This window comes from Muscardinus avellanarius (assembly GCF_963383645.1).
Source record: "Muscardinus avellanarius genome assembly, chromosome: 17".
Taxonomy (NCBI): domain Eukaryota; kingdom Metazoa; phylum Chordata; class Mammalia; order Rodentia; family Gliridae; genus Muscardinus; species Muscardinus avellanarius.
This window is the reverse complement of record NC_137803.1, coordinates 44,512,150-44,534,288: the sequence shown is the minus strand read 5'-3', so window position 1 is coordinate 44,534,288 and position 22,139 is coordinate 44,512,150. Positions and strand designations below refer to the sequence as shown.

General features: G+C 37.9%; 1 protein-coding gene across 1 annotated transcript in view; it reads left to right on the top strand.

Annotated features, from left to right (window-relative positions):
• DSG2 (desmoglein 2) overlaps window positions 1–22,139 on the top strand; it is a gene marked incomplete at both ends in the record, with an annotated part of 49,681 nt that overhangs the window by 15,285 nt on the left and 12,257 nt on the right. The window contains 10 exons of the mRNA XM_080714845.1: window positions 67–102; window positions 1,054–1,188; window positions 1,899–2,060; window positions 2,189–2,333; window positions 6,683–6,849; window positions 9,975–10,112; window positions 10,221–10,406; window positions 13,927–14,195; window positions 18,316–18,458; window positions 19,402–19,629. Coding sequence (XP_080570971.1) covers window positions 67–102; window positions 1,054–1,188; window positions 1,899–2,060; window positions 2,189–2,333; window positions 6,683–6,849; window positions 9,975–10,112; window positions 10,221–10,406; window positions 13,927–14,195; window positions 18,316–18,458; window positions 19,402–19,629 — 1,609 coding nt within the window. The remainder of the gene's footprint in view (window positions 1–66; window positions 103–1,053; window positions 1,189–1,898; window positions 2,061–2,188; window positions 2,334–6,682; window positions 6,850–9,974; window positions 10,113–10,220; window positions 10,407–13,926; window positions 14,196–18,315; window positions 18,459–19,401; window positions 19,630–22,139) is intronic.

Sequence of the window (22,139 nt, the reverse complement as noted above, 5' to 3'; positions counted from 1 at the left end):
CCTTTGGACAAAGGTTCGTAGTGGTGGCTGACTTTCTGTTTTTATGGATACAACTTTATTTTGCAGATCTACTTTACCTTTGGAAATGGACTTCACTTAGAGGTAAGGAATCGTCATTGGTACTCAGAGGCTTAATTTCCTGGTAAGCAATTTGGCTGTGTTTTACCAGATTGAAAACCCAGGTTGCCTTAGACATAGCTGTTCTCATTTGAAATGTATATCCAGTCATGTTCTATGTAGCATTTTATAGGAAAATACCATTATCCATATGTGTGTACATATGCAGCTGTGTAGTCCTAAGACTCATCAACCTGTTAACTAAATATCCTGTGAAGAATGAATGAAAAATAGAAGTTTTATATTTCTTTATCACATTTTAATATAGTTGATAATATTTATATAAAGTATACTTCTTTAACTTTTTTCAAGTGAAAACAAAAAAAATTAATGACCTAGTAATAACCAGTATTAAATGTTTTGAAATAAAATAGTATATATTTATGTGGAGCAACAAAATTTTAAAAATATAAGGTAAACCTAGTATAATAGACATTTCTGTATTGAAATTTTTCTTGGATAAAATACATACTTGTCTATAAAACCCAACGGAAAATGTATAGACTAGTTTTCTACCTAATATACTGGAAATAAGAAATGGGAGATTTAATCTTTTACCCAATCCTGAAAACAATGAATTCAGTAACTAGGAGTCAGTGGTCATATTAATATCAACAGTGTATTAACAGTTTGTCTTAAATCATGTACTGATTTATTTTTAAACCATAAATCATCACAGAAAAGTGAAACTTCATTTTTAGCTAGTAAGAAAAAAAACTTGACAAGATTATTTCTAATTTGTCAATTTGTAAGGCCACTAAGTTACCCTTTAGCCTTTTGAACTGTCCTCTCGGGGAAATCTTACTCTGAAAAACAAAAGCCTGCTGCTTTATGGGTTTGGAGAAAAATCTCATTTTTGCAATTTAATAAATTACAGAATATCACATGAATGTTTGATGATATATTCTAACTTCTGGTAATATTTTACTGTTGTAGATCTTAAACACAAGAAGCGAAAACAAGCTGCTTTCTAAACACACTCATTTAGTGCGCCATAAGCGGGCCTGGATTACTGCCCCTGTGGCTCTGCGGGAGGGAGAGGATCTGTCCAAGAAGAATCCAATCGCTAAGGTGCCTTCTAAAGAGGAGTGGGGAGAGCATGGGGAGGGGCCGGGGACACTCACCACGCACTGTGTGCATGCATGGCCCTGTCACTGAGCTACACCCTGATGTGAGAATACAATGCACCAATGAGTATCTAAAAAGTAATGTAAACATTGGATTAATGATATAATTACTGAATTTTTGTGATATTTAGAATACATTTGAAACATAGCTGCGCTGACACACATACACACACACACACACATACACACACTCTCTATTTATATATATATATATATACACACACACACACACACACACGTATACATACATACATACACACATATATATATATATATATGTATGTACAGTGAGGCTTCTGAGTGGCATCCCAGTGCCATGGAAGAAATAACCTCTTTACCCTGGTCCACAAAAGCACATGCGATCTATTGGCCTGGCCTCCTCTCCTTCCTCACTTCCTATGGCTTCCCATCCCCTAAGCTGACCACAGTTTCTTCCGGCCTCCCACCCACCCTTTGCAATCTCAGCACCCCACAGATACATAAGTAACTATTCCTTGTCAGAAGACAAGTGTGTGGCCAAGACAGGAGCCAGCACATGGGCTGTCTGCTTCCCACCAGTCAACACTGGGGCAACCTTCAAGGAAGCTGTCCCTTAAAAATACAGGTATTAGAAAGAAATTAACCAAAAATATTCCTCTCTTATTTTTGTGGTAGATACATTCTGATCTTGCAGAAGAAAGAGGATTGAAAATTATATACAAATACAGTGGCAAGGGGATTACAGAGCCTCCTTTTGGTATATTTGTCTTTAATAAAGACACTGGAGAATTGAATGTTACCAGCATTCTCGATCGAGAAGAAACACCATTTTTTCTGGTAAGAACAATTTTACATTTATTTGCAGTTTTTCTTTAGTAATAGTTATGATTTGTTTTTTATACTCTAGCAATTCAATCAATTTAGCTTAAAACTAATCATATTTATTATTTATGACGTGATTTCAGCTAACAGGTTACGCTTTGGATGCAAGAGGAAACAACCTAGAGAAACCATTAGATCTGCGCATTAAAGTTCTTGATATTAATGACAATGAGCCAGTGTTCACACAGAATGTCTTTGTTGGATCCATTGAAGAGCTGAGTGTGGCACGTAAGAGTCTATTACTTTTTTATGAATGGACACCCAAAGTTGTTTATCTCCATTGTGTAAAGAAACACTAATCCCATAACTTAATAGAAGTTGAGTGTTACCCACAGGACAAATAATAAATATACCTATTGCTCTAAGATCAGAATTGCTGTTTTTATGATAAGTTCAAAGGACTTTTAAGTTTCATCTTTTTTACCCTCAGATAGGTCTGGTCTCCATAGCAACTATTGGAGTCAGCCTCACGTAGAAAAGCGGTCATAAACACTATGTAAACAGGTGGGCATGGCTAGGTTCCAGTAAATTCTTTTGTACAAAAGCAGGTGCAGGTTGCTGACTTCTAACATATTGTTTCTTTAAGTTTCCTTGACAACAATGTTCAATGTGGTGCTTTATTTGGGATTTGAAAGAGAGATTTCTATTTGATTAAAATAAAACGAATATGGTGGTGCATGCCTGTAATCCCAGTGCTTGGGAGGCTGAGACAGAAGTACAGATTCAAGACCAGCCTCAGCAACTTATTGAAACCCTGTTTTTTTAAATTTTTTATTGATGCACTGTATTCATACAGAAAACTTTTGTAGACATACATGCACACATCGCCAGTCAACCCCAACCCTATCTCCACCCCATTCCCTCCCCATCCCTCCTTCCCATGCTTGGCTTAGTGGTTGACATCTAGTATTATAGCAATTTATCCAAAATTAAAAATGATAATCTCACATAACAGTTTCATTTATCTGATACCAAGCTTTTGATAGCATAAAGATAACATTTCAATATTTCTTTTTGCTTTCTTTCTTACCAGAGAATATTTTTTTCTTTTTTTTTTTTTTAGGTGAAACTATCATATATTTATATATTTATTTTTCAGAAAAAAATCTATCCTAATATGGAATATGGATTCTAGATACCTAAAACGATCTCGAAAAAGAACAAAGTTAGGAGATGTATATTTTCCGATTTCAAACCATATAAAGCTACAATAATTAAAACAGTGTAGTACTGTTCTAAAGGCAGATATATAAACTATTGGAGCTAAATAAAAGCCTAGAGCTAAATTCTTCCATATATTGTCAAGTTATATTTGACAAGGTTTCCACGAACATTTGGTGGAGGAAATAATAATCTTTTAACTAAATAATGTTGAAAAATTAAAATTACATGAAAACATTTCAATATTTCTTTTTGCTTTCTTTCTTACCAGAGAATATTTTTTTTCTATTTTTTTTTTTTAGGTGAAACTATCATATATTTATATATTTATTTTTCAGAACAAAAAAAATCTATCTTAATATGGAATATGGGCTCTAGATACCCAAAACGATCTTGAAAAAGAACAAAGCTAGAAGATATATATTTTCTGATTTCAAACCATATAAAGCTACAATAATTGAAATAGTGTAGTACTGTTATAAAGGCAGATATATAAACCATTGGAGTTAAATAAAAGCCTAGAGCTAAATTCTTCCCTATATTGTCAAGTTATTTTTGCCAAGGTTTCCACAAACATTTGGTGGTGGAAATAATAATCTTTTAAGTAAATATTGTTGAAAAATAATACTTACATGGAAAAGAATAAAGTTGGATCCTTACCTAATCCCATATACAAATATTAACTCAAAATAGATAAAATACCTAAATATAAATCTTAAGACTATAAACTTTTAGAAGAAAATCTGGGTCATAAAACCTCACAACATTGAAATTGGCAGTGATTTCTTGGTTATGATTTCAATGGCACAGGCAACAGAAGAGTATACAAACTCCCTAAAAAATAAAAAAATACTGTATATCCAAAGACAATGTAAACAGAGTTAAAAGTTACTAATAGAATAGGATAAAATATTTCCAAATGCTATATCTGAAGGTATATTAATATTTCAACTAGACATCCTAAAAATTAACAACAATAAAGGCAAACAATACCATTTAGAGATAGGTAAAAGACTAACATAAATAATGAATCTCCACAGATAACCAATCTTAGTTGTCTGTTGGATGGGAACTCTTGTTTCTCTGGTTCTGGTGTGTGTTACCTATTTCTTCTTTGTAGTTAATCTCTTTGAGTATTTTCTCTAGCACTGGTTTTGAAGACATAAATTCCTTCAGTTTCTGTTTGTCATGGAAGCTTCTTATTTTTCCATCTAATTTGATAGAAAGTTTTGCTGGGTAGGAAATTTTTGGCTGGAAGTTGTTTTCTTTCAGAGTTTGGAATATGTTACTCCAAGCCCTTCTGGCTCTCATGACTTGGTTTGGGAAGTCTGGAGTGATCCTAATTGGTTTGCCTCTGAATGTCACTTGGCCCTTTGTTTTTGTTGCCTTTAAGATTCTCTGCTTGGCTTCCACATTGGTCATTTTGACAGTTATGTGGCGTGGGGATCCTCTTCTCCGATCCTGTCTAAAGGGAGTTCTATAAGTTTCCTGGATCTGTGTATCAACCTCTTGCTCTATGTTTGGAAATTTTTCTGCTATTACTTCCTTGAAGAGATTGTTGATCCCTTTGGTTTCACTTTCTTTTCCCTCCTCTATTCCAATTATTCTTAGGTTAGCTCTCTTAAAATGGGCCCATATTTCTTCAATGTCAGATTCCTGCTGTCGGATATTTTTTTCTAGGTTAGAAACTATGCGTTCATTTTTGGAATGATCATCTTCTAAGAGCAAGATTCTGTTCTCCATGTGGTCTAATCGGTTATTTTTTTGAATTGAGGCCTTTACTTCATTAATTGCATTCTTTATCTCTTTTTGGCTCTCTCTGAATTCTTTTCGAAGCACCTCTATTATTTCTACAGTATTTTCCTGATTTGATCTTCTAGAAATCTCTGATTTTCTGTTTTATCGGGTTCTGATGTTGTGGGGTTGTGGGCATTCATTGCTCCAGTGTTATTCCTCTTTCCCATGATTTCGGAAGTTTGTGCCTTCTCTGGGTTCTTCCCTTGGGTCACTATGACTTCGCTTAAGGTGCTCTGGATCTTGAGTCTGTAGTATCTCTGACCCCACTACTCCTTTACTGGGTTGTATCACAGAGTCTCCGACCCAGGGAGTCGATAGAGGCTGCTTTAGACTATGGGGGGTGGCAGGTTGCACGTTCTCCTATGGTGTGATATCTCTCCACCGCCACTCCCCCCTGGGTCAAGTCCCAGGGAGTACAGTACTGGGATTTCTCCTCTGTGGCCCGCAATTTGACTCACTGTTCTTGAGTTCGCAGATGTAGCTGTACTGGTTCGGTGAATTCACTGCTGCTGCCGCCGGTGGCAATATGGCGCCGCTGTCACACCCTCGGCCGTGAGGCTGGCGTATTTTTTCTTCTCTGGTTTTGAGTTCCACTCTGAGTTTCTGCAGCGTGTGCTGAGCTCAGCCACTGGGAGCTTTAGTTGCTCCCTGCCCCGAAAGATCCCGCCTGGCTGTTCCGCAGCGGCTCACCTCGGCTTGCTGTAGCCATCTGGTGAATTTGCCGCTGCCGCCGGCAGTATGGCACTGCTGCCGTGTCCTCGGGTGTGAGGCCAGTGTATCTCCTCTGTGGCTCTGAGCTCTGTTCTCAGACCGCTTTCTCTCTGGAGCCTGGTGATTTTTTTTTTCTCTGGTGATGGTGTTTTCTGGCTATGAAAAGCGCTGATTTTGTGGTAATGGAGATTGGTTGTTAGTGGGGCTCTTAAGCCCCGCTTTTCTCGGTCGCCATCTTCCTGGAAGTCTGAAACCCTGTTTTCAAAATAAAAAACTAGCTGGGCGTGGTGGCGCACGATAGTAATCCCCACTCTTGGGAGGCGGAGACAGGTTCGAAGCCAGCCATGCTTGCTTAAGAGACCCTGTTTCCAAATAAAAAATATAAAATAGGTCTAGGAGTATAGCCCGGAGATAGAAGGGCATCCAGGAACCCCAGGACCACCAAAAATTAAAAATCAATCAATAAATAAATAGATATATAGATAAATAAATAAATAAATAGGCAGGCTATGGGTGTAACTTAAGGGTAGAATGCCCCCCCCCCCCAGGTTCAATCCCCAGTACCACAATAAAAATAAAAAATAGTTATACTTCTGATTTGTTTGTGTTCTGGTAAATGCCAAGGTCATGTATCTGTGTGTCTTTCTGTATTAGTGCTAGAAGAAACTCATGCCCTCCTATGGCAGTGACACAGGACCCCCCTACCTCATCTTGGATTTTTCCTCCTCTACTCCATTCAGCAGTTAAATTTAACTTGCTTGAGTTTACTTACTTCCTCACTAGTTAAATTTTTGTAGAAGTAAACCATATAAGTACCTGAAATCGTTTTAGAAACAAGCTAAAACTATAAATAAAACACGAACATGTGTAAGTATACTTACCGCAAACACCTTTATTTCTAATGCCAGATACACTTGTGATGAAAATCACCGCAACAGATGCAGATGAACCCAATACAATGAATTCTAAAATCTCCTACCGGATCGTATCTCAGGAGCCTGCGTATCCTCCAGTGTTCCACCTAAATAAAGATACAGGAGAGATTTATACAACCAGTATTACTTTGGACAGAGAGGTAAATTGATGTTTTACGTTGACCATCTTTTAAACTCTCTGCTATCCCTTCCAGTTTTACCTCTTGCTTTTTTTCCCTAAACTTCTTATTTTTCCTATATTCTTCATGTTAGGGATGTGTGGGTCTTGAGCACTTGAAATCCAGTTAGTACAAATAGAGATATACTTTGTGCATTTTAAGATACCTAAAGTATGCATCGCATATCACCTCATTTTTTTTTTGCAGTACTGGGGATTAAAGCCCTGGCAATCTACCTCCTAGGTACACCCTCAGCCCTATTTTTTTGTTCTTTATTTTGAAACAGGGATTCATTAAATTGCAGAAGACCTCACTAAGTAGGGGAGGCTGGCTACGAACCTGCGATTCTCCTGTCTTGGCCTCCCAAATGCTAGTATTACAAGCATGTGTCAACCACACCCAGCTACTTCAGTTTTTTTTAATGGTACTAGGGATTGAATCTACTGACATTCTACCTTCACCCTAGCCCTTTTTAAAATTTTTTATTCTGAAACAAGGCCTCAATAGAATGCTGAGAGTCTCTTAAGATGTTGAGGCTGGCCTTGAACCCATGATCCTCCTGTCTAAGCCCCCACGTACTAGAATTATCAGTGTACACCACCATATCTATCACTTTAATTTTTCATGTTGTTTATATGTTGAAATGATAATATTGCATATCATGGGTTAAACAGAATATACTTGCATAAAATTAATATTATTTTTACTTTTTAATGTGGCAATTGGAAATTTTTAAATTGCATAGTTCTTCAGTTGGAATTCTATTTACTAGCAAGTCCTAAAGCACCATTTCTCAGTTTGTGGTTTTCTAATGAAGCATCAGGAGTCTCCTTAATACATAGACAGGGAGTAGAGATGAGGGTTGGAAACAGGATTCCTATTTAAGGTATCAAAATCCTTATAAAATACAGAAATGATGGCACATACCTGTAATCCCAGTACTCGAGATGCTGAGACAGATATTGTTTCAAAACAAAAAAATAAAGCTGGGCATGGTGGTGCACATCTGTAATCCAATAATTGGAGGCTTAGACAGGAGAAGAACAACCTCAGCAACATAGCAAGACTTAGTAACCTAGCAAGACCCTGTTCATAAAACATGAAAAGGGCTAGGAGTGTAGCTTAAAGGTAGATTGCCCTGGGTTCAATCTCTCTCCTCTCCTCTTCTCTTCTCTTCTCTTCTCTTCTCTTCTCTTCTCTTCTCTTCTTTCTCTCTCTCTCTCTCTCTCTCTCTCTCTCTCTCTCTCTCTCTCTCTCTACATATATACACACACACACACACACACACACACATACATACATATATATTTCATTCCCCCATGGTGCTATAAATATATATGTAAGTATGTATATATTCATATATACATATGTGTATATATATATTATTAATCTGAAGGCTAAAATTTTGAGATTTTGGTTGTTTTTGATTTTTTGTTTGGTTCTGGGGATTGAACTCAGGGGCACTTTACCGCCCATCTATACCCCAACCCTATTTTATTATTTCAAAACAGGGTCTAACTAGGTTCTGAGAGTCTCACCAAGTTGCTGAGAGTGATCTCAAACCTGTGAACCTCCTGTCTCATGCCTCCCAAGTGCTTGGATTACAGCGTGCACCACCACGACCAGCTAAAAGAAAATTACATAAAACCACATTTAAAGGAATTTAGCATAGGTTTCCTAGAAGGCTGTTCTTGCAAGTTTCTCAGTTTTAAAATTTCTATCTCAAATTTTTAAATTAACAGGGGAGATAAATTATTTTTACATGCTATATACACCAAGGTTTTAATAGTATAAAGAATAAAATGTTGATCTAAGAATCCTGTGCTATCATCAGTTATAATCATGCAAACGCAGTGCACCATATGTGGAAAGTTAATTTTGCTCAGATGGGGAGGAGTGTGGCCCGCAATCACACTGGGGTCTCTGTAAACCTCAAAATCTGAGTGATGACTTCTAAATTCTACTCTATGACTTTCACATAAAAATCTTTGGAAAAATATTACTTGAATCAGTAGTGTGATTTTTATCAAGCTGCAGTCTCTGAAACGAAGGAAGTTCGGCTAAGAAAAGTGACTATTGTTGACCAAGCATTTCCAGGTGCCAGGTGCTGGTCTAAGCCCTTTACATGAGTTAACTCACTTAACCCATATAAAACCCTAAAGGACAGAACCAGTGGTTATCCCCATCTTACCCATAAGGAAACTGAGTGTTGCAAGTAGTGCACGAGTCCAGCACAGCTAGTGACAAACTAGAACCAGAGCCAGGAAGCTGCCCGGGGCCCAGCTGTCCTCTCTACGGAGGCTCTGCCCCAGAGCACCCGGGCTCTGACAGTGGCTGCTTCAGCCACAATGCATGGAGCTATAGTGAGGGGACCCCAAGGAAGAGAGGGGTTCGCTTTTGAGTGACATCATTCTCGAGGACACATCTTCTAAAAATCATATTTCTGGTGGAGTCAGGATGACGTTTACCAAGTTTTGCCTTCACTAGCGAAGTTTGTTTGGGACTAAGTTTTCCTGCTTAACTTTAGCTGAGAATGAATTGTGGGGTAGAAGAAGCTAATTTCTACAGTCCCACCATCACTTCCAGTGTAAACTAAGTTTGAACAGTGCTTGTTTGTGCAGACTGGTTGAAGAACAGTCTTCTATGAATATCACCAATAGCATAGTTAAAAATCGACTGTCAGCCAGGCATGGTAGTGCATGCCTATAATCCCTATCCTCAGAAGGTTGAGACAGGAGGATTGCAGGTTTGCAGCCAGCCTTAGCATCTTAGCAACTTAGCAAGACCCTCCTCCCTTTTGAAGTTGAACCTCAAAAAATAAAATACAATAGGGCTGGAGATATAGCTCAGAGGTAAAGTGCCCCTGGGTTCAATATCCAGTGCCAAAAAAAAGAAATACAGAATTTGACCATCAACTCTCCCAGGCTTTTCTGACCTTTACAAAAACTATTGACCACAAATAAATAGTATTTTCATACCAATAATGGGAAATCATAAAACTTGTCTATGAATAAAGTATACTATGGTCCATTTCCTAATGATAAAGTGAGAAAAGCTTGAGAATGCTTCATTTTCAACCAAGTTGGGTATTCTTCATTGCTCTGCAGGAACACAGCAGCTATTCTTTGACAGTTGAAGCAAGAGATGGCAATGGACAGATAACAGACAAACCAGTACATCAAGCTCAAGTTCAGATTCAAATTTTGGATGTCAATGACAATATACCTGTAGTGGAAAGTGAAATGGTAACTTATTTTTGGAATAAATATACCTACTTATTTGTATTTTACTAACCAAAAATATCATTTAAGTTTGTATTGCATTAAAATACAAGTAATGTTTGTGTTTTGCAGTATGAAGGAACAATTGAAGAAAATCAAGCCAATGTAGAAGTTATGCGCATAAAAGTGAGCGATGCAGATGAAAGAGGCTCTGATAATTGGCTAGCAAATTTCACGTTTGTGTCAGGAAATGAAGGGGGTTATTTTCACATAGAGACTGATCCTCAGACTAATGAAGGAATTGTGACTCTTATTAAGGTAAGTCACGGGTGTTCAAAGCTGAGGTAGGACATGTTGCTGCTGGAGAGAATCTAACATACTTTGAATTCCAAACACAAATAATTTACATATGTAACCAGTGCCACAGTGTTTGAAACAGTGGCTATCTCTGTTTACCCACAATAGATGGTCAGAAAGTGGTTACACTACAGTTCAGATTCAGATCGGGGAGCCCTCCTAGCCAGTCAGTGTGATGCCAGCATCACTGTAGCTCAGCACACCTGCTCCCCAGGCCTGACAGTCACATTCCCACATCATGACCTTGTGCCTCTGCTGAGCCTCGCTTCACACACTACCCCTTAGTGTGTCTACTTAACAGCAAAGCCAAACCTCACAAATAACATCTAAAAACGGAAGCTCTGGTAACATGCTTCTTAAATGCACCTGAGAGTCACCTAGTAAAGCTACATGCAGAGATACAGAGTACTGAGTCCATCATCAAAAAGTCTGACTAATTGGGACTCAGGATATTGCCTTTACATAAAATCCACTTGTGCCTTTTTGCTGAGTCTTCACAGGGGGAAGAGTCCAGCAGGATCCAAAAGGCCTCTTTTATAGGGGCTCCTTCTCATTCATGAGGCTCCAAAGGTCTCCCCAAAACCTGTCTCTCAGTATCATCACTTTGGGGTTAAAATTTCACATATGAATTATATGGAGACACAAACACAGACTGAGACATTGATTTTAGCTATTTTAGTAGGTCTGAATAGTTATGACCTTTCAATATTATTCCTAGGTCTCCACCCAAGAAAAGTAAGAAACATATAGATACAGACTGTGTGTAAATGTTCATAGCTGCATTATTCATAATAGTCAAAATCTGGTAACAATTCAAATGTTAATCAACTGATGAGCAGATAAATAAAATAGGATGGAATACTATTAAACAATAAAAAGGAATGAAGTACTCATACATGCTCTAAGATGGACATGCCTCAAAAGCACTGTGCTGCGTGTAAGAAGCCAGGAATAAAACAATGCCTAATGTATGATTTTATATGTGAAATTTTAGAAGAGGTGAGACTAGTGGTAGGAGGCAGAACAGAGGTTGCACAGGGCAAAAGCTTTTAGGGGGTGGATTAGGAACTGGCATGAAGGAGCTTCTTAGAATGGGAGTGTTTTAAACTGGATTGAAGTGATGATTGAAGACATGAGAACAGCATCCTGTGATAAACTTAGAATTTTATTGAATGTAAATATCATCCCTGAATGAAGCTGTCAAAAAAAGATAAAGGAAGTAAACATATATTTTAAAATAAGATAATAGAAATAATAAATCATCACATGACAAGAATGTAAACCCATAAAAGCTGAAAAATAGCAAAAGTGGAAATAGTAAAATATGCTGATAGAATTAAAAGTAGAGGTATTGATTCAGGTGTGGTGGTGCATACTTGCAATCTCAGTACTTGGAAAGTGAGACAGAAAGATCTCAGGTCCACAGCTAGCCCTGTCAACGTAGTGAGGCCCTCTGCAACTTACTGGGACTGTTTCAAAACAAAAAATAAAATAGGACTGGGCGTGGGGCTCAAAGGTAGAATATCCCTGGATTCAATCCCCAGTGCCACAAAGAAAAAGAGAGAGAGAGAGAATGGTTTCATATATTCCTTGGTGCTGAGTATTTTTTTCATTCTCTTCGAACAATATTGCTATTTATGAAAAACATTGAGACATTTTTTCAGGCCTACTACCTACCTTGCTTTTTTTTACATTGTAATGGCCTTAAATACTAATGATAACTGCCTGAAGATTTTATCTCTCATCTACCATATATCACGCCATCAAAACAAGCATATCAGAGCCTGGTGTGGTGGCACGTGCCTGTAATCCCAGTCCCTGGGAGACCAAGTCAGGAGGATCGCAGGTTGGAGGTCAGCCTCAGCAACTTAGTAAGACCCTGTTCCAAGCTAAAACATAAAACAGGGCTGGGGGTGTAGCTCAGAGGTAGAATGCCCCTGGGTTAAACCCCCAACACCACAAAAACAAAACAGTAACAGATCCTTGTTAATTTGCTGAGCGTCTTCCTAAGTTGCTAAGGTTGGTTTTGAACCACACACACACACACACACACACACACACACACACACACACAAAAACCTTATCAGTTATGAGAACAATTTAAAAGAACTTTCAAAAAGATTTTTATAGTTATAAGGAGTGTATTTTCACTAATCATATTCTATTTTGTCTTTGTCTAAACACCATAGTGATCCATATTTTAAAAGGGGCAGAATAAGCCATTGTTCATACAAAACTCTACAGAAAGGAAAATGAAATTCATAGTAAAATCACCTCAAAACCAAGTAAACAGCTTTGCTATAATTCATGTAAACATACGCATTGTATTTAAGGTTATACCAGAGAAGCAAGTAAAAACAGTCCATGCATGTAAATATGTCAGACACTAGAAGTCAAAATGATAAAAGAGTAGAACTTACATAAAATTTGATTAAACCAACAGGAAAAATAAGTTGTATAAAATTATTCAGGGAAGTATAAATATATTTAAAAATTGATAATAGCACAAATGCCTAGTAATCTAGTAGCTAAATCTAAAATCTAAATATTAGATTGCTATAGAGATGCTTATAGAAAAGAAAATGGAAAAATGTACACAGTGGAAAACAGATTATACCAAACAGACATTATAAATACCACAGTTCAAAAGGTTAATCTTTTATGGAATTAGCAGCAGATCAGATATTAATAAATATTATGCCTCAAAGGAAGATAGTAGATTCTTTAAATACATTTAAAAAGCACTGGGATTTTTTGCTAATCCAGAAATTCTCCATTTTTAAAGATGTTAATATACAATATCAGTCTATCCTAGGGGATACCTAGCAGTACTACTATATTAATGTAGGCCCTTTTCACCAAAACAAACCATGGAAAAAATTAGAAATACAAATTTTTATTGAATGGCCATTAATTATTTTGTCTATTACAAAAATATCAGTTTAGATTGTTAAGGATGAAAATTCATACTTTTAAAAATGAATTTGACCTATAAAAAAGTAAATTGGGAATGCTTCCTAAAGATCCTTGGCATTTATAAATGTCCAGATTGACAGGGAATTTGTAATTGCTTGGTATCGATATGAATTGCAATAGTCAGTACTTGTTATGTGTCAGATTATTATATCAAACATTTAAAATACATGTGTAAGCTGGGCATGGTGGCACACACCTATAATCCTAGTAGTTCGGAGGCTGAGACAGGAAGATTGCATGTTCATGGCCAGTCTCAGCAACTTAGTAAGTAGAAACTAAGTGATTCCCTGTTTTATCAACTAATTTATCCCTATTTAAAAATAAAATAGAGCTGGGGGTGTAGCTCAGAGGTAGAATGCCCCTGGTTTCGGTCTGTAGTACCACACACAAAATAAAATAAATAAATAATCAGGTGTGTGTGTGTGTGTGTGTGTGTGTGTGTGTGTGTGTGTGTGTTGTACGTGTTCTGGTTTTCTCAGTTGAAACTTTGATTTTGCCTTTCTAGGAAGTTGATTATGAACAAATGAAGAATCTTGACTTAAGTATTGTTGTCACTAATAAAGCAGCTTTTCACAAGTCAATTAGGAATAAATATAAACCTACATCCATTCCCATCAAAGTGAAGGTAAAAAATGTGAAAGAAGGCATTAATTTTAAAAGCAGCATCATTTCAGTCCGCGCGAGTGAAGGAATGTCTTGGACGAGTCAAAGCAAATCAATTGGAAAATTTCAAGTTTTTGATGAAGACACTGGACAACAAGCTTCTTCTGTAAGGTAAGATGTGGTTATAAATATATTTCTGAATTTTAAATTACTTGGGAGTGCCTATTTTCAAAAATCATAATGAAATTTAAGTACTTCATTTATTCATACCCCATAATTATAGCTCTCCAAAGGTCTGGAGATAAAATTTTCCAAAGTTATACCTGTAACTAAGAACTATAAGGAAAAGGAATTGTCCCCAGAGTTCCAACCCCACCCCCTGTGTGTGAAGACAAGGCTGGACACTAGCCACAGAAACCCTCTTGTTAGAGAAAACAAAAGCAAAACAGGGAAAGGTTCAGGAAAATACTTTCCAAACTCTATTATTTCCCAGAAGAGTACTAGAAGGTAGAAAAGTAACAGATAAAATTAGCCACAAATTCCATTTCACACAAGTTTGGTTAGAAAGAAAAAGAAGTTCCTTTTTTTTTTTTCTACTGGGGATTGAGTCCAGGGGCATTCTACCTCTGAGCTACACCCCAGCACTATCTTATTTTTAATTTTGAAACAATGTCTCACTACGTTGCAGAGGGCCTTGCTAAGTTGCTAATTGTTGAACCTGTGATCCTACTGTCTCAGCCTCCCAAGTACTAAGGTTACAGGTGTGGGCCACTGTGCCCAGCTTGCTCATGTATTTTAATAGGAAAAACCAGTTTCATTTACACATTAATCTTGGGAATTAATCTTCCTCTAAGCTATGCTATTTGGTTCAGGAATTAAAGGACTTCTTATGCTTGTCTTGATCTTGATCATGTGACCTTTATTCAGAATACATTTATTGAGAACCACGGCGTCAGCCACCACTGTGCTAAAAGGAACTGGACCATTCACTGTCTAGTGACATCTAAGTTTGCATGCTTTTAAATTTTCAAGGTCAATATACTTAGCTTCAGAGCCAACCCATAGAAGGGCTGCCCTCTCCAGAGTTATTAGTTATGAAAAGACAGTGATTGGATTGAAGTCTCACACACAGTCCGTCTGGCACATTCCGTGACTCCCTCTTGGCTGGGGCTGTGTGGGTGCCACTTGCCCTTGTGCCTGGCCCCAGGCCAGCCGACCTGCTCACTGCCGCAATCCAAAATGACCAACCGAAGCCGGGCGTGGCGTACACTTGTAATCCCAGTACTTGGGAGGCTGAGACAGGAGGATCTCGGGTTCACAGCCAATCTCAGCAACTTAGGCCCTTCTCAACTTAATGAGACTCTGTTTCAAAATAAAGATTAAAAATATAAAGGACTGGGACTGACTACACTACAGGAAGGAAGATTTATTTGCCCACAATTTTTGGAGATTTAGGAGTTCAGTCCATGTGAGGTCATCATGGTGTCAGGAAGCAGAGAGAGAGAGACAGACAGACAGACAGAGAGTGAGCTGCTCAAAGCTCTGCTCTCACAGCAAGGAGTTGGGACCAGAGCAGGGGGAAAAGAAAGTCCCCAAGCCACACCCACAGGGACCCCTCCTGAGCAACCAAGTCCTACTCTCAACATCGCCACCTTGTTTCTGTGAGGACTGGGGCAACATTCTAAATCTAAACCATCACAGTCCCTTTGCCAACACGTTTTCTTCTTCTTTTTTTTTGGGGGTGGTAACTGGGGTTCCTGGAAAACCTTCTACCTCCGGGCTACACTCCCAGACCTATTTTATATTTTTATTTGGAAACAGGGTCTCTTAAGCCAGTGTGATCCTCTTGTCTCCACCTCCCAGGAGCAGGGATTACAAGTGTGTACCACCACGCCCAGCGACTCTGCCAACACTTTCAAAATGTTGAATTTAGAAGCATGGCCAACTGTAGCAAAAGCAGGAATATGGGAAAAGTTCTTCATTATCCTTCCGTTTCATGAACCTCATCTTAGAATCATCAGCCACTGAACCAATTAACCTTCCAAAATAATACTGACAAACGGCTTCCGTGGTTTTCTGTAGTATCTAGGTGATCACCTCCTGCCCACCCTCCCTGCAGGAGCAGCCTGCTTCTCTCTAGTTGGGTGGTCTAGTTTTAATTTGCACCACTCTGTTCCTAACAAGACAGTCCCTAACCAGAATGGAGGATTCTCTGTAAGATTCTATATGATACCTCACTACTATCCACTGAAAAGTTTAGATGGTCCAGTTAATCATCTGTTAATAGTATCATGGCTATCTAAGTAAAATTCTATTGTCTGCTCTTTTGTGGGGGACTGTGAATATATCAGATATCTTCCTGAGAAAATAATGAGTCATGCATTTTGGGCATTTTTATTAAAAAACTTTAAATAAGAGAGATCTTAAACATCAATTCATACCTATTATTTTACATAAGGAATTGAGAGCACAGCTAAGTTAAATTATCTTCCAGTGTTTACCTAAGTAATTGGTAGTTGCTATTTTAAAATGCCTCCCCTTAGATTTTATTTTTGTTTATTTTACAGTACTGGGGTTTGAATCCAGGGCCTGGCACATACTAGAGGAGAGGTCTGCCACCGAACCATGTCCCCAGCCCTTATTTTGAGATCTTACTGAGGATGGCAGAGTCATTCCTTGAACTTTGTCCTCATTTATTCTTTATTGAGGTGCATCTGTTCTTTATTGTTCATAGACATTTGATATGGCATCCAGGCTGCCATCCTACTTGGATGGAGTTTGGCTTTCACAACAGAGAACAGCTGGGAAAGTCCTAAATGCTTTCCTTTCAAAGCGCTCCAGTGTGAACTATACTTAGTGGAGTTTCCGCTTATATCCTAAGCATGAATGAGAGAAACTCATTCACATCAATCCCCAGCTTTAAAATTTCTTGCATGAAGTTCATGAACATTTGTGAAAATCCAAATATATTATCATTTAGTAAAAATATTAAGAGGCATAAAAATTTAGTTTCAGGTGGCTTTAAGTAGACCTATATAAATATAGTGTTATAAATTAGCCACCCATTTTTGTGTGCCTAAGCAGCCACTAAGTATAATTTTATTAATTTGATTGGTTGGATCAAGTTATAAAAACCAAGTCATATGTTTGGTTTATATTTGTATTTTATGTTAAACTCAATAGTATTGGTTACATGCATGCCGAGCATGGTGGCACATGCTTCTAATCCCAGCATTCAGGGAGGCTGAGACAGGAAGATTGCGGTTCACAGATAGCCTCAGCTACTTACAGCTACTTAGTGAGGCCCTTTGCAACTCAGTGAGACCCTGTTTCAAAAATAAAGAATAAAAAAATAGGACTGGAGATGTAGCTAAGAGGTAGAATGCCCCTGAGTTCCATCCCCAGTACCGCAAACAAATAAATAAATAAATAGTATTGGTTACATGCATTTCTGAGAATATAATATGAGCATTCTCCCTGCCTTCCCATAGCTAGCTATTTTCACACTAATTCTCTTTGCTTTGAGGGAAGAAACCCAGAAATCATTCGTTCAGCATTGTTTTCACTTTTAACCATTTCTACCTGAAACTTATTGTCCCTGACAACAATATCCCAGACGTTTTAGATATTTCTATTTAAAGTGATTGTTGATTATTTTAAAGTTTATGTTTTTAAAAACAACATTCTAATAAGCAATCTAATGTAAGACCACTTTTTTCTACCTGCCTTTTTGTAAAACTTAGTTATTTCCCAAAGGTTTACCCCAAACTTAAGGGAGACTAAATCTAAAGCCATGGGACAGACCACAACACTACCTATTAACCTCTATGGTTAGTAGGTTAAGAATAATTGTCCTTGTTTCTGAGTCATGGGTACATCATAAGAATAAAGAAAGTTCTAAGTGTAATGTATATTAAGGAGAAGGACTTTCAGGATAGTTTCAAGAAAATAAAAATATTCAAAATAAATGCTGTAACAAGAACTTTTTTTTTTTTTTTTTTGGTGGTGGTACTGGGGTTCCTGGAAGCCCTTCTACCTCCGGGCTACACTCCCACTCCCAGACCTATTTTTATATTTTTATTTGGAAACAGGGTCTCTTAAGCCAGCGCGGCTGGCTTCCAACCTGCGTGATCCTCTTGTCTCTGCCTCCCAAGCGCGGGGATTACAAGCGTGCACCACCACACCCGGCACAAGAACATTTAATAATGAAATAAAAATTAAGTTTGAAAAAGTTGTAGAGTCCCAGTTTATCTAGAATTAAAAAACTAATTTTATCTTTGTTTTATAACAGATTTGTAAAACTGGAAGATATAGACAATTGGGTCTCTGTGGATCCTATCACATCAGATATTAAACTTGTAAAAATTCCTGATTTTGAATCTAGATATGTCCAAAATGGCACATATACTGTGAAGGTTTTGGCTATCTCAGAAGGTAAGTTATTAATATTTTTCTTTGTTAAATATTTAGATTTTATTATCTAGCATCAGAGCCTTTTTGCTTTGTTTATGTGTGTGTGCATGTGTGTGTGTGGTACTAGAGGCTGAACCCAAGGGAATTCTACCTTCAAGCTACATACTCCAGCCCTTTTTACTTTTTTTGTTTTGAAACAGTGTCTCAATAAGTTACTAACTGCCTCAATAAGTTGCCAAGGCTGGCCTCAAACCTGGAATCCTCCTATCTCAGATTCCCAAACACTTTGATTACAGGCATGCACCACTAAGCCTGGCTAGAAACCTTGGCTTTGATTATGCATAAAAATCTAATCTCAGCCAGGCATGGTGGTACATGCCTATAATCCTAGTACATGAGAGGCTGAGACAGGACAATTAATTATAAGCTTGCAGTCAGCCTCGACAACTCAGAGAAACTCTCAGCCACCTAGTGAGACCCTGTTTCAAAACAAAAAATAAAAAGGACTGGGGGTAAAGCCGGGCATGGGGGCCCACGCTTGTAATCCAAGCATTTAGGAGGTTGAGACCAGAGGATCACGGTTCGCAGACAAAATAAAGAATAAAAAATAGGGCAGGGGGTGTAGCTCGGAGGTCAAATGCCTCTGGGTTCCATCCCCAGACTGCCCCCACCCCTAAAAAAAAAAGGACTGGGGGGGACCTTGGAGGTAGAGTATTCCTGGTTTAATCCCTAGTAGTACAACATACATTTATATTTTTCTCCAATGGATAAGACTTCATATTTCTACTTATTTGGTGACTTAGAAGACATTACTTGGTCTGAATATGAGACATCTCTAGGATAGGAAAGAAAGTATCCCATGTGGTTAGTACGTTCTTCATGCCAATTGGCAAGAGAATTCAAAGTATGTTCATTATCAGCAGTATGATCAGAATGTATGTACTTTTTCCTTCTTATTTTTAAGATTTTCCTAGAAAAACAATCACTGGCACCGTCGCCATCACAGTGGAAGACATCAATGACAATTGTCCCACACTGGTGGACCCAGTGCAAAACGTCTGTGATGATGTGTCCTATGTGAACGTTACCGCACAGGACCCGGATGGGTACGGCAACAGCGCGCCTTTCAGCTTCTCTATCGTTGATGAGCCACCTGGAATGGCAGAACAGTGGAAAATTACACACGAAGAAAGTAAGCAAAATTGTTGAATTACATGGAAATCTTAATATTGAAGCAGGATAAGTATTGAAAGTCTTTATGTTAAAAGTTGTATTTCTTCTCACATATCCTATGTCCAGTATAATTTTTTTAAAGGAGTTTATAAAATGAGGTTCTGAGACTCCAGGAAAAGTTTCTTGCTATTATTTATGGGGAGAAAAATAATCATCTAAAGTGTCATGAAGGTAGCTGGGTGTTCTCCAAACAGCTCTTGAAGAAGATGCTCTTACATGCTGAGGAGGGACAAACCTACGTAGGTACAACATAGTGTGCTTGAAGTGTGCTGACAATTTTATTTAAAATAACATCTATTGCCTGGCGTAGTGGCGCACGCTTGTAATCCCCACTCTTGGGAAATGGAGACAGGAGGATCACACAGGTTCAAAGCCAGCCACACCGGCTTAAGAGACCTTGTTTCCAAATAAAAAGTATAAAATAGGTCTGGGAGTGTAGCCCGAAGGTAGAAGGGTTTCCAGGAACCCCAGTACCACCAAAAAATAAAATAAAATAACATCTGTTAAGGGAAAATAACATTTGTGCTAGGCAGTCTGTATGTGTTATCATATTTAATCTTGGCTTAATTGAAAGGTAACAAAGCTACAGAGCTAGTATATAATAAAGACAGGACCACACAGGATCTGTACGACGGTCTCCCCCACCCCATGCCAGGGGCTACACACATATTTGTATCTCAGCTATATCTCTCTTGTTCATCTGAGCTTTTGCATGTCATTTAGGGTGGTCTTGAATTCAGAAGAGTCTGTCCAAAAGACTTTCTTATATCTATTTATCGTAGTACTGGGGATTGAGCTCAGGGGCATTCTGCCTCCAAGCTACATACCCAGCCCTATTTATTTTTGAAACAAAGTCTCACTAGATTGATGAGAGTCTCACTGCTTGGTAAGACACCTGCTGAGTCCTCAAACCTGCGATACTCCAGTCTCAGCCTCCCAATTACTGAGATAACAAGTGTGTACCAGCACATCCAGCTGATTATTTTGTTTTAAAACAATCTCATTTCAGAACAGTTTCAATAGCTGGGTATGGTGATGCATGCCTGTAATCCCAGTACTTGGGAGGCTGAGGCAGGATGATTACAGTTTTGAGAATAGCCTCAGCAAACCTAGCAATACTCTGTTTTAGAATAAAAACTAAAATAGGGCTAAGAGGGTAGATCAGAGATAGAATACCTCTGGGTTCAACCTTCGGTACCAAAAATTTAAAAAAAAAGGTAAAAGAAAAAGTGAAAAAGTTTCAAATACAATGTGCAAGTTTTTTTTTTTAACTTAAAGGTCTTTTATGGTATTTTATGACTACAAATGTTTACAATTTTTTAAAAGGCTTTGAATAATGATTGTCCAGATTGACAAGTTAATACTCTCAATATTTCAAACTGCATTTATAAATTTAACATATTTGGCTTCCTTTTTATGTAATTCAAGAATCTGAATTAATAACTAATTTCTGTGATTTTATACTCTAAAATTCTAATAAATTGAATATAAATACCTTGAACCTAGAATTCTCTTTCCTCCTCTTCTTCCTTTCTTCCTTCCTTCCTTTCTTTCTCTCTCTCTCTTTCTTTCTTTCTTCTTTCTTTTGGTACTAGGTATTGAACCCATTCTGCCTCTAACTTAGCCCTTTTCTTCTTTTGTCTTTTTGGTTTTTGTCTTTTTGTTTCTTTTTGAAACAAGTTCTCACTAGGTTCCTGAAAGTCTCTAAATTGCTGAGGCTGGTCTCAAACCTGAAATCCTTCTGTCTCAACCTCCCAAGTACTAGGATTACAGGTATGTGCCATCATACCCAGCTCTCTTCGGCATTTTAATACCAAAAATTAGTGACATTTTAACCTAAAACCACAAGTCTAAATCAGTAGCACAATTACACATTTTAAGTTGGCACTGCTGTCATGTTAATAGGGCTAATTTCCCTGAACATAAATACATAAAACAAATATAAATAAATTCCTGACAGTATAAAAAAATTGAAACCATGTCCTGAATTTGCTTAAGTGTTCCTATGCTTAACTCCAGATCTGTTTAGGACTTAGATACTCACTTGAAGGAAACAGCACTGCCCTCTAACTCTTGATTCCCTTCTAAGGATGACACCCAGGGGATTAGTTGAGGCTCCTATGAAGTGTTCAGCCAGCCTGAGCCCTGGGCTGACCCGTGTCCAGGTGATTCTTCTGGTAGTTTTATCACAGGCCTCAGAACTTGAAAGCAGTATTCAGTTTTGTGCTCAGGAGGGTATGGAACTCCCCTCAGGCTGAATATTTGATTGTAGCTTGCTTTCCTTTGGCTAGAATATGTAAAAAGTCTTGCATTGGACTTGGCCAGGATTTGAAGATTGAAAAGTATAAGGGCTTTAGGATATGCTAAACATTAAGTACTTTGGGGGGAGTGTGTATGTGTGTATGTGTGCGCGCGTGCACGTGAGTGATGGTAGTGATTTTTGTTTTGTCTGTTTCTTCTTTTCTTCTC